This window comes from Oscarella lobularis, chromosome 12 (genome assembly GCF_947507565.1).
Source record: "Oscarella lobularis chromosome 12, ooOscLobu1.1, whole genome shotgun sequence".
In the NCBI taxonomy this organism is placed as follows: Eukaryota; Metazoa; Porifera; class Homoscleromorpha; order Homosclerophorida; family Oscarellidae; genus Oscarella; species Oscarella lobularis.
In genome coordinates this window covers 307,102-321,236 of record NC_089186.1, presented here as the reverse complement: position 1 = coordinate 321,236, position 14,135 = coordinate 307,102, and the positions used below count along the sequence as shown (strand labels likewise).

General features: G+C 45.2%; 3 protein-coding genes and 4 long non-coding RNA genes across 12 annotated transcripts; 5 read left to right on the top strand and 2 right to left on the bottom strand.

Moving 5' to 3' along the window:
• The first annotated feature begins 708 nt into the window (after positions 1-708).
• Positions 709-3,401, top strand: LOC136193492 (uncharacterized). 2 transcript variants are annotated; one of them, XR_010671348.1, is made up of 4 exons: positions 709-1,872; positions 1,934-1,988; positions 2,044-2,110; positions 2,176-3,401. It is a non-coding gene; the product is annotated as an uncharacterized lncRNA (long non-coding RNA). The 2 variants fall into 2 exon arrangements; XR_010671347.1 differs by having other exon boundaries at positions 2,044-3,401.
• A 670-nt stretch (positions 3,402-4,071) lies between these two features.
• Positions 4,072-5,092, top strand: LOC136193495 (uncharacterized). Its single transcript, XR_010671351.1, has 2 exons — positions 4,072-4,936; positions 4,984-5,092. It is a non-coding gene; the product is annotated as an uncharacterized lncRNA (long non-coding RNA).
• On the bottom strand, positions 4,353-6,070 carry LOC136193494 (uncharacterized). Its single transcript, XR_010671350.1, has 2 exons — positions 5,881-6,070; positions 4,353-5,403 (listed from the first exon to the last, which is right to left on the bottom strand). It is a non-coding gene; the product is annotated as an uncharacterized lncRNA (long non-coding RNA).
• Positions 5,474-8,165, top strand: LOC136193493 (uncharacterized). Its single transcript, XR_010671349.1, has 3 exons — positions 5,474-6,720; positions 6,768-6,855; positions 6,918-8,165. It is a non-coding gene; the product is annotated as an uncharacterized lncRNA (long non-coding RNA).
• Positions 6,734-12,033, bottom strand: LOC136193491 (uncharacterized). 5 transcript variants are annotated; one of them, XM_065982401.1, is made up of 12 exons: positions 11,947-12,033; positions 11,745-11,807; positions 11,627-11,696; positions 11,182-11,573; positions 10,916-11,120; positions 8,443-10,838; positions 8,303-8,393; positions 8,212-8,246; positions 8,072-8,162; positions 7,811-8,015; positions 7,617-7,763; positions 6,734-7,570 (listed from the first exon to the last, which is right to left on the bottom strand). In XM_065982401.1, the coding sequence occupies exons 6-12, from the start codon at positions 9,380-9,382 to the stop codon at positions 7,286-7,288; spliced, it is 1,794 nt and encodes a 597-aa protein (XP_065838473.1). In that variant the 5' UTR covers positions 9,383-10,838; positions 10,916-11,120; positions 11,182-11,573; positions 11,627-11,696; positions 11,745-11,807; positions 11,947-12,033; the 3' UTR covers positions 6,734-7,285. The 5 variants fall into 5 exon arrangements, with proteins under 5 accessions (XP_065838473.1, XP_065838474.1, XP_065838472.1 ...); XM_065982402.1 differs by having other exon boundaries at positions 11,656-11,696; XM_065982400.1 differs by having other exon boundaries at positions 11,627-11,874; positions 11,947-12,019.
• Positions 9,956-11,934, top strand: LOC136193490 (heat shock 70 kDa protein 12A-like). The gene is made up of 3 exons (XM_065982398.1): positions 9,956-10,331; positions 10,387-10,608; positions 10,661-11,934. Exons 1-3 carry the CDS (start codon positions 10,005-10,007, stop codon positions 11,891-11,893), a joined length of 1,782 nt encoding a protein of 593 aa, XP_065838470.1. The 5' UTR covers positions 9,956-10,004; the 3' UTR covers positions 11,894-11,934.
• An 86-nt stretch (positions 12,034-12,119) lies between the features above and the next one.
• On the top strand, positions 12,120-14,114 carry LOC136194263 (heat shock 70 kDa protein 12B-like). Its single transcript, XM_065983330.1, has 3 exons — positions 12,120-12,439; positions 12,496-12,717; positions 12,770-14,114. Exons 1-3 carry the CDS (start codon positions 12,131-12,133, stop codon positions 13,994-13,996), a joined length of 1,758 nt encoding a protein of 585 aa, XP_065839402.1. The 5' UTR covers positions 12,120-12,130; the 3' UTR covers positions 13,997-14,114.
• Positions 14,115-14,135: the final 21 nt, after the last annotated feature.

Below are 14,135 nucleotides of genomic sequence, written 5' to 3'. Positions count from 1 at the left end.
GGTCATCGAGCAGTTGCCAAGAGCGAAGTGCTGTGCACACATCCTCTGGCAAGCATTTCGGCAACCAAAGAATGGCAAAGAGCCAAAAAGGGGTCCGTTGGCACGACCTATTCTCCCGACCGATCTCGCGGAACGGCAGTCAACAGCGACGGTTGCATAGCAGATAACGACAAAGACCAGTAGAAGACAAGGTGAAGGCTTCCCCATTATAATAGTTGAACCAAAGCTCCGATATACGTCACCCAAATGACTAGAAACAAGCGACACGTCCTTATATAGCTTGCAGTTAGCTTCCGAAAAAGGCGGGCGACGAAAGGTTATACATATTCATGGTGGAAATTACGGATACGAACATGAAAACAAAAGGAAGCGAATCGGGGGGAAAAAAAGACGACCTTTGAACTGGCTTAAACAGATGCTTGTTCTTTCGTATCCGACGCCTCCCTACGTCACGCATACGGATTAGCGGCGCGAGTCAAGTGCGTCATGCGAATTTTTTAAAATTGTCATCCGCAGCCAAAACTACAGTGTATAGGGCCTCTCGATCAAACTGATTATATTTATACCAGGCGCTGCAGACGTTTTTACTTGGGGTTAGGATCGTCACCGCAACGATATTTAGTGCTAAGCGTGGAAACGGAAGCTAGCGTCAAAGGAAGCGATCGAGGACAAAAACATCATTGACGTGACGTCACTCCGTCGTGATGGAAGCTTATCTCACAAGGAAATGGAGGTCTTTTGTGAAGAAGAAAGTATGACGCTTTCAACTTACGCTGCATATATAGCCCGCTCGGCGATTTGCACGTCTGACGGCAGAGATCGGTTTCGTTTCGCGTCGAGGGCGTCGGCGGAGGGTCATCGAGCATTTCGATCCGTTTCTCGATGACAAATAAACGCGTTGATGTGAATAGAATCGCGGAAAACGAGAGGGAACTGCAGGCAAGCGTCGTAGACCTAGACGTCTTGATCACGTGATTACAAAACATATATTTCTTCTCATCTATGTGCACAACGACCATCGCATTTACTACAGCAGAGTCAGACAAAAAACAACAAAAATCGGTTTAAGCTCATTTGGATCACGGATAACAGATAACAAGCACTAAATGTCACTCACAGCACTATTCCGAGTCGAAAAAAGACGAGCAGCATGGCACAACATATTTGATTCCCTGAATAGTACATGTGCACACATAATGTGTTAAGCAATTGTTGGCCTTTATAATGCTGGCTGGACACATGTCTCGACAGCTATTGATGCAGGACGCCAGTCCCCGTTCCAATTTGGCGGCCACGACCGGGTTACAGTCGACACGGACAGTTGCATAGATAGCGACAACAGCCAGAATCAAAAGAAGACGCAAGTTTTTCATCGATGAATCAAAGACGACCTTAGAACTGCCAGCTAGTGAACCCCCAACGAAGGATTATATAGGAATGATGACGCATTTGATTCTATGCAGCTACAATATATATTCATGTGGGAACCCCAACGGATGATTATAGAGAAATGATGACGCATTTGATTCTATGCAGCTACAATCTATATCCATGTGGGACCCCCAACGCGGATGATTATATAGGAATGATTACGCATTTGATTCTATGCAGCTGTACAATCTATATACATGTGGGAACCCCAACAGATGATTATATCGGAATGATGACGACGCATTTGATTCTATGCAGCTACAATCTATATTCATGTGGAAAAGACGACGCGCTGCTGACGTCGTTGCTGCCATCTGGATAATTACGGTAATGTCGGGTAACGAAGGAAGCGTCATACGTACTCTTTAGTGTCCGCGAACGTACAGCACTTTAGCTCAACCGAGCAGGATGCGCGTGAGCACAGCCGACTAGAAGGCGATCGTAAGTCAAAGTGCACGTAAGAGATAAGCAGTAAACATAAAAAAAACACGCTCTTTCACAGGTACGTGGTAACCAGAAGTTGCTCATTGCTGAACTCAAGGAAACGAGACGGCTAAGTGAGTACCCACTGGAAGATTTTAGACACCAGAATTCCTCTAGCTAATGATTTAGAATTGTCGTTGACGGACGCGTTGGAGTGCGGTACAAAAGTTTAGACGGATGCACAGCCGGGGTTATAGTGAGTCATTTCCTATAGTCATCTGTTGATTGTATTAGCCTTCTAACCTGCTCCGTTTCTGCAAGAGTTGCGTGGGTCTACGTGGCCTAGCTAGATAAAGGCGTGCGTTTCAGCAATCCTATGATACTGCATGTGTCGTCAACGTTTGACTGAGATTTCGTCACAGCACGAGCTATTTAGGAAATTATTGTGCCGCATTTACAGTACAACGTTTCCTCGACATGCTATTCTATCTGACGACACATCGACCATGGTTGGCTGAGTAAAATACCTTATTTTACCCACTTTCTTCCCGCCATTTGTTTCGTGCTTGCTCTCGTCAAAGGTCGCGTCGTCGTACTGAAATTCAAATTCCGTGTTGCTCGTCGTCACGTCCCACAAAAGACTGACTGCTTCGGAAACAAATCTATCAATTTCCTTAATGATTCCCTCGGAGCAGACTCGAGAGAATTTTTCCTCAGTCTTCAACTTTTCCTTGACGATCTGAAAAAAACGTCTACATAAATAATACTTCTAGAAGATAAGAAGACCTCAGTGACTTGTTCTTCCTGCAGTCTACCTTTCCCTTTTGCCATCAGCTCCTTGAGAGGAAACAAAACATCCGACTGGCAGAAAAACAAGTCCCGAAGCGACCCAGCCAATCTCTCTGTGCAGGCATCCACCTGCTCTTTTATAAGAAACGTTAACGAAATAAAAAAAATCAATTGACTTTTTACAATGTCTAATCGGAGAGGCATGATTCAGTGATAATAGGACCAAAAAAGTGAGAGCGGCATGTGCAGCCAATTGATGAGCAGTTGGGTCAGTGCGACGCACATACCGGACCACAGGCAGTTCTGCACTTCAGTCTATCTAACAAAACGCAACTCGCTTGGCGGGCCGTTTCGAGTCACTGCCGACAAGGAAAGTTGCATAGATAGAGACAACAACGCAGATTCCTCGATCCAAGACAACGTCAGACTAAAAGAACACTTTGATTCGCGCCAGCTGATTATATATCTTTGTTCCTTGGGCTTCCGACGACATGCAAATCATATACTTCATTCGGCTTCTCGCGGAAATTGCGTCGCCTCTTTCCTTAGAACATCTAAGCGAAGGCACGTAGAGCAATCGGAAGAATGTTAGTGATGGGAAGAAAGATGCGTTCACTTTTCTGTTTGCCCAACGAAAACGATCGAGTAAATAATAACAAACTGTTTAGCTACGGTACAATATAATAAGAAGTGAAGTTCGTAAAAGCTGTCCCTATACCGTGCAGCATTGAAATGTATGTTTCTGTCGGCGAAATAGACTGTAGTGGCACGTGCAGGTCAACGAGCAGTTGCCATGGCGTGCACACAGACGCTGGCAATCATTTTGGCAACCAAAAAAAGAGCCAGAAAGGAGTCCGTTGGCTATTCTCCCGAACGATCTTGCGGAACGGCAGTCAACAGCGACGGTTGCATAGCAGATAACGACAAAGACCAGTAGAAGACAAGGCGAAGGCTTCCCTATTGAACCAAAGCTCCGATATACGTCACCCAAATGACTATAGAAACAAGCGACACGTCCTTGTATAGCTTGCAGTTAGCTTCCGAAAAAGGCGGGCGACGAAAGGTTATACATATTCATGGTAGAAATTACGGATACGAACATGAAAACAAAAGGAAGCGAATCGGGGAAAAAAAAGACGACCTTTGAACTGGCTTAAATACATCCTTGTTCTTTCGTCACGCATACGGATTAGCGGCGCGAGTCAAGTGCGTCATGCGAATTTTTTAAAATTGTCATTCGCAGCCAAAACTACAGTATAGGGCCTCTCGATCAAACTGATGATATCTATACCAGGCGCTGCAGACGTTTTTACTTGGGGTTAGGATCGTCACTGCAACGATGTTTAGTGCTAAGCGTGGAGAGGAAACGGAAGCTAGCGTCAAAGGAAGCGATCGAGGACGGGACATCATTGACGTGACGTCACTCCGTCGTGATGGAAGCTTATCTCACAAGGAAATGGAGGTCTTTTGTGAATAAGAAAGTATGACGCTTGCAGAACCTGGTGCATATATAGCCCGCGCGGCGATTTGCACGTCTGACGGCAGAGATCGGTTTCGTTTCGCGTCGAGGGCGTCGGCGGAGGGTCATCGAGCATTTCGATCCGTTTCTCGATGACAAATAAACGCGTTGATGTGAATAGAACCGCGGAAAACGAGAGGGAACAGCGACAACGTCGTCACAATTCAAGCAAGCGTCGTAGACGCCTTGATCACGTGATTACAAAACATATATTTCTTCTCACATCTATGTGCACAACGACCTGTATGACACCATCGTGATACGCATTTACTACAGCAGAGTCAGACGAAAAACAACAAAAATGCGTTTAGGCTCATTTGGATCACGGATAACAAGCAGTAAATGTCACTCACAGCACTGTTCGTCAAACGAGCAGCATGGCAACGCAATCTTGACTGGACCACGCCATAAAGAACGGGCAGTGCAGCTGCACATATGTGATGTGCAATTGCTGGCACTTGCACATGTGTTACGACAGCTAGCGATGCACTCCGCCGGCGGCGGTATATCGAACAGTCCACAGTCGACACGGACAGTTGCATAGATAGCGACAACAGCCAGAATCAAAAGAAGATGCAAGTTTTTCATCGATGAATCAAAGAGGACCTTAGAACTGCCAGCTAGTGATAGCACTTGAACCCCCAACGGATGATTATATAGGAATGATGACGCTTTTGATTCTATGCAGCTACAATCTATATTCATGTGGGAATTTCGGATACCAAGAAACGACGACGCGCTGCTGACGTCGTTGCTGCCATCCGGATAATTACGGTAATGTCAGGAAACGAAGGAAGCGTCATACTGTATATACTCTTTAGTATCCACGAACGTACAGAACGTACGGACCACAGGCAGTTTTCTGCACTTCAGTCTATCTAACAACTGTTTAGCTACGGTACAATATAATAAGAAGTGAAGTTCGTAAAAGCTGTCCCTATACCGTGCAGCATTGAAATGTATGTTTCTGTCGGCGAAATAGACTGTAGTTGCATGTGCAGGTCAACGAGCAGTTGCCATGGCGTGCACACAGACGCTGGCAATCATTTTGGCAACCAAAAAAAGAGCCAGAAAGGAGTCCGTTGGCTATTCTCCCGAACGATCTTGCGGAACGGCAGTCAACAGCGACGGTTGCATAGCAGATAACGACAAAGACCAGTAGAAGACAAGGCGAAGGCTTCCCCATTGAACCAAAGCTCCGATATACGTCACCCAAATGACTAGAAACAAGCGACACGTCCCTATATAGCTTGCAGTTAGCTTCCGAAAAAGGTGGGCGACGAAAGGTTATACATATTCATGGTGGAAATTACGGATACGAACATGAAAACAAAAGGAAGCGAATCGGGGGAAAAAAAAGACGACTTTTGAACTGGCCTAAACAGATCCTTGTTCTTTCGTCACGCATACGGATTAGCGGCACGAGTCAAGAGCGTCATGCGATTTTTTTAAAATTGTCATCCGCAGCCAAAACTACAGTATAGGGCCTCTCAATCAAACTGATTATATTTATACCAGGCGCTGCAGACGTTTTTGCTTGGGGTTAGGATCGTCACCGCAACGATATTTAGTGCTAAGCGTGGAGAGGAAACGGAAGCTAGCGTCAAAGGAAGCAGAACAAAAACCATTGACGTGACGTCACTCCTTCGTGATGGAAGCTTATCTCACAAGGAAATGGAGTCTTTTGTGAATAAGAAAGTATGACGCTTTTAACTTACGCAGAACCCGATGGATATATAGCCCGCGCGGCGATCTGCACGTCTGACGGCAGAGATCGGTTTCGTTTCGCGTCGAGGGCGTCGGCGGAGGGTCATCGAGCATTTCGATCCGTTTCTCGATGACAAATAAATGCGTTGATGTGAATAGAATCGCGGAAAACGAGAGGGAAGCAGCGACAACGTCGTTACATTTCAGGCAAGCGTCGTAAACGCTCTGATCACGTGATTGCAAAACATATATTTCTTCTCATCTATGTGCACAACGACCTGTATGACACCATCGCGATACGCATTTACTACAGCAGAATCAGACGAAAAACAACAAAAATCCGTTTAGGGTCATTTGGATCACGGATAACAAGCAGTAAATGTCACTCACAGCACTGTTTGTCAAACGAGCAGCATGGCAACGCATGCGTACCACTCCCAAAAGAACTGGCACTGCATCTGCACACATGTGATATGCAATTGTTGGCACTTGCACATACGTTACGACAGGTAGCGATGCACTGCGCCGACGGCGAGTGACGTTGAAGAAACCCGAGCAATCCTTTTTTCAAGTTGGCGGCCACGTCCGAGTTACAGCCGACACGGACAGTTGCATAGATAGCGACAACAGCCAGAATCAAAAGAAAATGCAAGTTTTTCATCGATGAATCAAAGAGGACCTTAGAACTGCCAGCTAGTGATAGCACTTGATCGAACCCCCAACGGATGATTATACAGGGATGATGACGCATTTGATTCTATGCAGCTACAATCTATATTCATGTGGTAATTTCGGATACCAAGAAACGACGACGCGCTGCTGACGTCGTTGCTGCCATCTGGATAATTACGGTAATGTCAGGAAAAGAAGGAAGCGTCATGCTGTATATACTCTTTAGTATCCGCGAACGTACAGCACTTTAGCTCAACCGAGCAGGATGCGCGTGTGCACAGCCGACTAGAAGGCGATCGTAAGTCAAAGTGCATGTAAGAGATAAGCAGTTGTCAGTGTTATTGTAAACATAAAAAAAAAACACGCTCTTTCACAGGTACATGGAAGTTGCTCATTGCTGAACTCAAGGAGACGAGACGCTTAAGTGAGTACCCTCTGGAAGATTTTAGACACCAGAATGCCCCTAGCTAATGACTTAGAATTGTCGTTGACGGACGCGTTGGAGTGCGGTACGAAAGTTTAGACGGATGCACGGCCGGGGTTCTAGTGAGTCATTTCCTATAGTCATCTGTTAATTGTATTAGCCTTCTAACCTGCTCCGTTTCTGCAAGAGTTGCGTGGGTCTACGTGGCCTAGCTAGATAAAGGCGTGCGTTTCAGCAATCCTATGATACTGCATGTGTCGTCAACGTTTGACTGAGATTTCGTCACAGCACGAGCTATTTAGGAAATTATTGTGCCGCATTTACAGTACAACGTTTCCTCGACATGCTATTCTATCTGACGACACATCGACCATGGTTGGCTGAGTAAAATACCTTATTTTACCCACTTTCTTCCCGCCATTTGTTTCGTGCTTGCTCTCGTCAAAGGTCGCGTCGTCGTACTGAAATTCAAATTCCGTGTTGCTCGTCGTCACGTCCCACAAAAGACTGACTGCTTCGGAAACAAATTTATCAATTTCCTTACTGATTCCCTCGGAGCAGACTCGAGAGAATTTTTCCTCGGTCTTCAACTTTCCCTTGACGATCTGAAAAAATGTTTACGTAAATAATACTTCTAGAAGATAAGAAGACCTGAGTGACTTGTTCTTCCTGCAGTCTACCTTTCCCTTTTTCCATCAGCTCCTTGAGAGGAAACAAAACATCCGACTGGCAGAAAAACAAGTCCCGAAGCGACCCAGCCAATCTCTCTGTGCAGGCATCCACCTCCTCTTTTATAACCTACAAAGAAACGCTAACGAAATAAAAAAAATCAATTGACTTCTTACGATAAACAAAGACAGACGAAACATATCCAGTTCTTCATCCGTCCACTTCTTCGACTCCGGATCAATGGCAATAAGCATTTGTTCTCCCGTCGAGTCAAAGAGCTGCTTGTATCTCTTGACGAGATCGCTGGCTCTGAAGTTGACGTCACCGACTTCTTCAAAGAGACCGCCTCGAACGATAGATCTCTCCATCAGCTCCTGGATCCTAGGGAATAAAAGAAGTCTTATAACAGAAGGAGAGTCGTGGAAAGAATCCTTTACTCGTCGTTTGCTTCGGCTAGTTCTTCTTTTAGACGACGGTTTTCATCCTTTAAGGCGGCTACAGATCGTGTCAGATTTTTCTGGTCAGTCACTGCACAGGCTCATAATAATAAATAAAAAATATTATTTTAAAAGAGTACCGGGTGTTTCTTCTTGTATATATGGACCCTCCTTTCTAGGGAATAAAAGAAGTCTTATACCAGAAGGAGAGTCGTAGAAAGAATCCTTTACTCGTCGTTTGCTTCGGCTAGTTCTTTTTTTAGATGACCGTTTTCATCCTTTAAGGCAGCTAGAGATCGTGTCAGATCTTTCTGGTCAGTCACTGCACAGGCTCACGATAATAAATAAATAATATTATTTTGAAAGAGTACCTGTTGCTTCTTGTATTGGACCCTTCTTTTCTTTGAGTGTGTTTGCACTCGATACATCATATGACACCAAGCAACTCTTCAGATTGGCTGCTGCCAAGCATATTTGTTTACCGCACTCGGAGGCTGTCAAAGTATCGAAAGGATACCCGTTGCCATCTCGTACAGGAACCATAATATTCCTCTCAGGGAAAGGCACCCTAGAATGAGACTCACATCTCTGAGTCAACATCTGAGACAGTATAATGTTATTGGCACTGACTAGTGCCTGAAAATAGCGCCAAAGCGCTTCTCCAAGACTGCAATGTGCACCACTCTTATCCTGCATTTCCCAATAAAAAGAGCAGCAGGAAATTACATCATTGCATTTTGACGTCACGCTTTCGAAACGAGGTATCATTTCAGATTCATTTTGCCCTTGAAATTTCGTAGACGCCCTGTCTAAATAGTCTTTAGCGTCTATGGCATTTGACAGGCCAAAGAACGCTGATACGTCGACTACGTCGGTCTCTAATTCACTAAGAGTCTTCACGTGATCTAATTTCCCCTTGACGTCCCGGTGCAGAGCTAACAATGGCGATTTCGATAGAACAAGCCAAAGGGCTGCGAGAAAACGCTCGTTTTCGCCGTCAACTGCGTTCTCGTGAAAGTAAACGCATAGCGTTTGAGTCAGTTGGCTGACGAGAGGAGGACAGTTGGACAATTGGATACCTTTGGAGTGTTTGGCGAAGCGTTCGAGAGCGTCTGCAGCTGCAGCGACTTTGTCTGAGTCGATATGCGTGCAGAATGGCTTCAAGCGTTCTCTCGCTTCCAAGTGGAGATCCCTCATTTCCCACGATGATGTTTCGGAGTCGTTCTCTTCCAATTTCTCTTGGACTTTATACTCTCTTGCATCTTCAGGGTCTTTATTTCTTGCGCTCCTTCCTGTACACTTGTTTCCCATGGAAGAAGCGCGTAGGAGACTCTAAGTTTTATACCTCCCGTATGCGATTTGTATTTTTCCTCCTACTTTCGATGTTGACATAATCGCTAAATTAGGTTTGATGAGAAATTTAATTATGTTCAAATGAAATCAACTCAAGACTGGGGCCAACTCCACCCACTGACTTCAGCAAACCTCAGCCTCTCGACGGGTTTCCGTCGCCCCTCTGACTAACAGCACAAACAGAGTGCTTGAACTACCAGTAAAAACTAATTGAGGGGAATTCAAGTTCTCAAATGGGAAGAAGGCTTCGAGAAACCCAATTTTCCTGTTTCTCCAGCTTTTCCTGCTTCCTCAATTATCCTGACTGACGCTGCTCTCTAACAACTTTCAATGCTGATATTCATTACGTAATAGCTAAATTAGATTCGGCTAGTGACGATCTGATTATGGCTATGCCGCTACTGTAATTGGTGGAACACGTTCGCTTCAGGCTAATCCTCCTCTCAGAGTCTACCACGGATGTATTTCGTGCTATGATATAATTAGTGAAAGTATTGGATTTGCGATGACAAAAAGACGTCAGGTAATCGAGTTAGACATTGCACACAAAGCACAAAGCTTTAGTCAACACCACTCTGTGATGGCCGCTGCCTCCGAAGACTGGAAGGCGCTCCTCGTTGTTGCCATTGACGTAGGCACGACGTACAGTGGCTATGCCATGTCATTTTCGTCTACGAAAAGCGAAATTCAAGCCATTCGCGAAGCTGATTCAAATGCTGATCACGTTTCCGGGTGCCCGCAGCCTGGAAAAGTGCCGACTAGTCTTCTTCTCGACCCGAACGGCACGTTTGATTCGTTCGGCTTCACGGCGCGAAGCCGCTACAATCAGTTAGCTGACTCGAATTCCGATAATCAGAAAACGTGGATGTACTTCGAGAGATTCAAGATGGATCTCCACAGCAAAACTGTAAGTTGAGGAACAAATGAATTAAACCTGAAGTTAGATCAACTAGTCAATGTAGGACCTTTCAAGGAGCACAATGTGCACAGCAAGGAACGGGGATAAAATCAGTCTCATAAGCGTTTTCAGTCATGTGATACGATATTTTAAGGAACAGGCCATAAGCCAGATCAACGCGAGCAGCAGAGAGGACGTTTTTACTAACAGCATCAAGTGGGTTATCACTGTTCCTGCTATATGGAAAGACGACGCAAAGCAATTGATGAGAGAAGCAGCTTCGAAGGTACAGCCAACTAACTGATTTATTTGCACCTTTGAAACAAGTCTTACTTTAGGCTGGTCTTGAGTCAGAGAAAGTGGCAATTGCTCTTGAGCCGGAAGCAGCCGCGGTCTACTGCAAGTCGGTTAGAATTATGTCACCCGCCGTAGACAAAACGGAAGACACCACTGGAGCTTTTGAATCAAAAACAAGATATCTTCTCGCTGACATGGGCGGCGGCACAGTTGACGTAACTGTCCACGAGGTGGGAAAGGACAAAAAAATCCGAGAATTACACCACGCTACGGGAGGCGCTTGGGGAGGCACGTACGTTGATCAGAATTTTGTTCTTCTTCTTAAGAACATATTTGGTAAAGCTTCAATTGAAAAATTTCAGGCCGATCATCCATGCGATTGGGTTGATTTGGTATCCGTAAAATTTGAAAGTGCCAAGCGCGCTGCTGCTGTGGGAAAACCCATTCGAGTGGAACTAACCCACGAGTTCCTCTCTTTCCTAGAACGCGAAGGTTGTTCTGCTGCAAAGTGCGTCAAAGATGTTTGGAATGATGACGTCAAATTCAGTCGAGGGGCACTCACCCTTGAATATCCGGAAGTAGCAAAATTATTTGATCCCGTATTCGAAAACATCACAGCTCATCTAAAGTCCATTTTAGAGAAAGTAGACGACATAAAATTTGTCATTCTGGTTGGTGGCTTTGCCACATCTCTGCTACTTCAGGAACACATAAAAAGAGAAGTTGCTTCGCGATACAGTCTAAGGGTCATAACGGCTTATAACTGCTCTCTAGCAGTGGTATTGGGCTCTGTTCTCTTTGGACATGACTCTACTTTAATAGCGTCACGTCGAGTTAAGTATTCATACGGCATTTCTAGTTACCTTCCCTTTGAAAAAGGAATTGATCCCGATTCATATCGCTTTGTTGATGACGACGGAAGTGTACTGTGTCGACATCGTTTTTTCGTGTTTGCTAAGAGAAATGACGAAGTTGCAGTCGGACAAGAAATTGAGCGTTCAGTTTACCCTCTTTATGCTGACACTAAAAAACTTACAATTTCGGTTTACACGTCCTTGAATGCAGGATCACGTTACACTAAAGATAACGATGATAATATGAAGAACGTGGCCAACATTCGTCTACCTATGCCTAATACAGAGAAAGGAAAGAACAGGCGAGTACAAGTTGCTATGCATTTTGGAGAAACTGAAATAAAGGTAACGTCTGAGGACACTTCTAGTGGAGAAGCACGTCAGCATGTCGTAGATCTAGACTTTTTAGAGCACTCTTAATCATTTGGCTCTTCTGTTCTGCACTTGATAAACAGTCCTACTCGAGATCTTACTTTGGTATTTCTTCGGTTATCATCGCAACCGATTAGAGTAAGAAAGGCGCACTGGTAGAGCCCACTCTTGCTTTGACGATGAGGAAGACCCTTGAAGCGAATACGTCATACTGTAATCGAGTTTCTGCAACTCAATTAGAGATGCTCTAATGCAATTGTTATATAGCCAACGCAGGAACGAAAAATGGCCGCAGGAGAGCTCCTCGTTGTCGCCATCGACATAGGAACGACCTACAGCGGTTACGCGATGTCGTTTGCAGACGACAAATACACCATTCATGCCATTCTCGGCAGTGGCAACAGAAATCCTACTCGCGTCTCGGCGTGTCCGACCCCTAACAAAGTCCCCACAGCTCTTCTTCTGAAACCTGACGGCAGCTTTCACTCGTTTGGTCACGAAGCACTTAATCACTACAACATAGAGATCGAAGAAGAGGAGCAAAAGCATTGGATATACTTCAGTCGATTCAAAATGAAGCTCCACCACACAGCGGTACGAAAGCCTCTAGTCCAAAATAAGCGCCTGCAAAGCTTCGTTTATTTTGATAGAATCTTTCTCGTACAACAATGGCTGTTGCTGTCAACGGAAAGGAGCTTCCTGTGATAACGGTGTTTGCCTTCGCACTTCGGCATTTCAAAGAGGCAGCTATAAACCAAATTAGTACCTACTCTGCACACGACGTTGATCCAGACGATATCAAATGGGTGATCACTGTTCCAGCTATCTGGGACGATGGGGCCAAGCAGATAATGAGAGAGGCTGCATACGAAGTAGGAGCAATAATTAATAAAATCTATTTGTTCAAGCTTGGACAAATTTTAGGGTGGTCTTGTGTCCAAAGATCACGAGGAAAGAGTTGTGATTGCCTTAGAGCCTGAAGCAGCTGCACTATACTGCAAGTCAGTTAATCTCACGTCAGCAGCCGTTCCCAACGTAGAGTGTACCAGCTTAGCTTATGAGTCAGGAACGCGTTACCTTCTGGCGGATTTAGGAGGTGGAACGGTGGACGTTACGGTGCATGAAGTACAGAGCGACGATCTCATCAGAGAGCTGCATCACGCAACGGGAGGTGCGTGGGGCGGTATCTATGTCGACCAAAATTTCGTTCAGCTCGTCGAGAGCATATTCGACAAGAAATCGATTGAAAAATACCGCAGAGAGCATCGTGGCGACTGGGTTGAACTGGTATCAATAAAATTTGAATCGGCAAAGCGATGCGCTCAGGAAGATGGAACCCTGTACGTTGAACTGCCACACACTTTTCACGACTTCATGAAAGACGAAGAGAAGAAACCAGTGAAAGACTGTGTCAACCGATTTGGTAACCCTGACGTAAGACTAGCTCGTGGATCCTTGTCACTACAGTACCCGGAAGTTAGAAAATTATTTGAACCCGTCTTCAGCAACATCTCGTCTCATCTAAAGACTCTCCTCGAAAAAGTTCCTGGCGTCAAATTCATGATTCTAGTGGGTGGCTTTGCTACGTGCGCGTTGCTGCAAAACTACCTGAAAGCGGAGTTTGAAAAATCATTTCGTCTACGCGTAGTAGTAGCACGAGAATGTTCTCTTTCTGTCGTGATGGGTTCAGTGCTTTTCGGTCACAATCCATTGGCCTTCCTAAGCCGTCGAGTCAAGTATACGTACGGAGTTGAAAGCAGTAGAGACTTCGTCGACGGCGTTGATCCCAAGTCATTGCGTACTTATGGAGATGACGGCAAAGCGAAGTGTATAAAAACCTTTACTGTGTTTGCCAGAAAGAATAGCGAAATCGAAATAGGACATGAGATTATAGACACGTTCTCGCCTCTTTGTTCTGATTCTAAAGAGGTCAAAGTCATCGTATGCGCGTCTGAAGATGAGAATCCTCGCTATACTACTGATGTACGAAAGGCTGCTGTTATGCTGCTGCCTATGCCAGACACGGCCAAAGGAAAGAGCAGAGTGATAAAGGTCTTTATGAAATTTGGAGCTACCGAAATTACGGTCAGGTCTGAAGACCTGTCCAGTGGAAATTCCGTGGGACGAAAAGTCGAACTGGACTTCTTGTAGGCTCGCTGTACTTTTTAGGGGTTTGGGGGCCCCGGTGGATTTAGGAGGCTGCTCTTCAAAGCTAATTGTCCTAAACAGTTCAGAAAAGTCTAATTTTGATGTTGACATGTCGGCGAAATCATCCGAAATGAGTAGATAG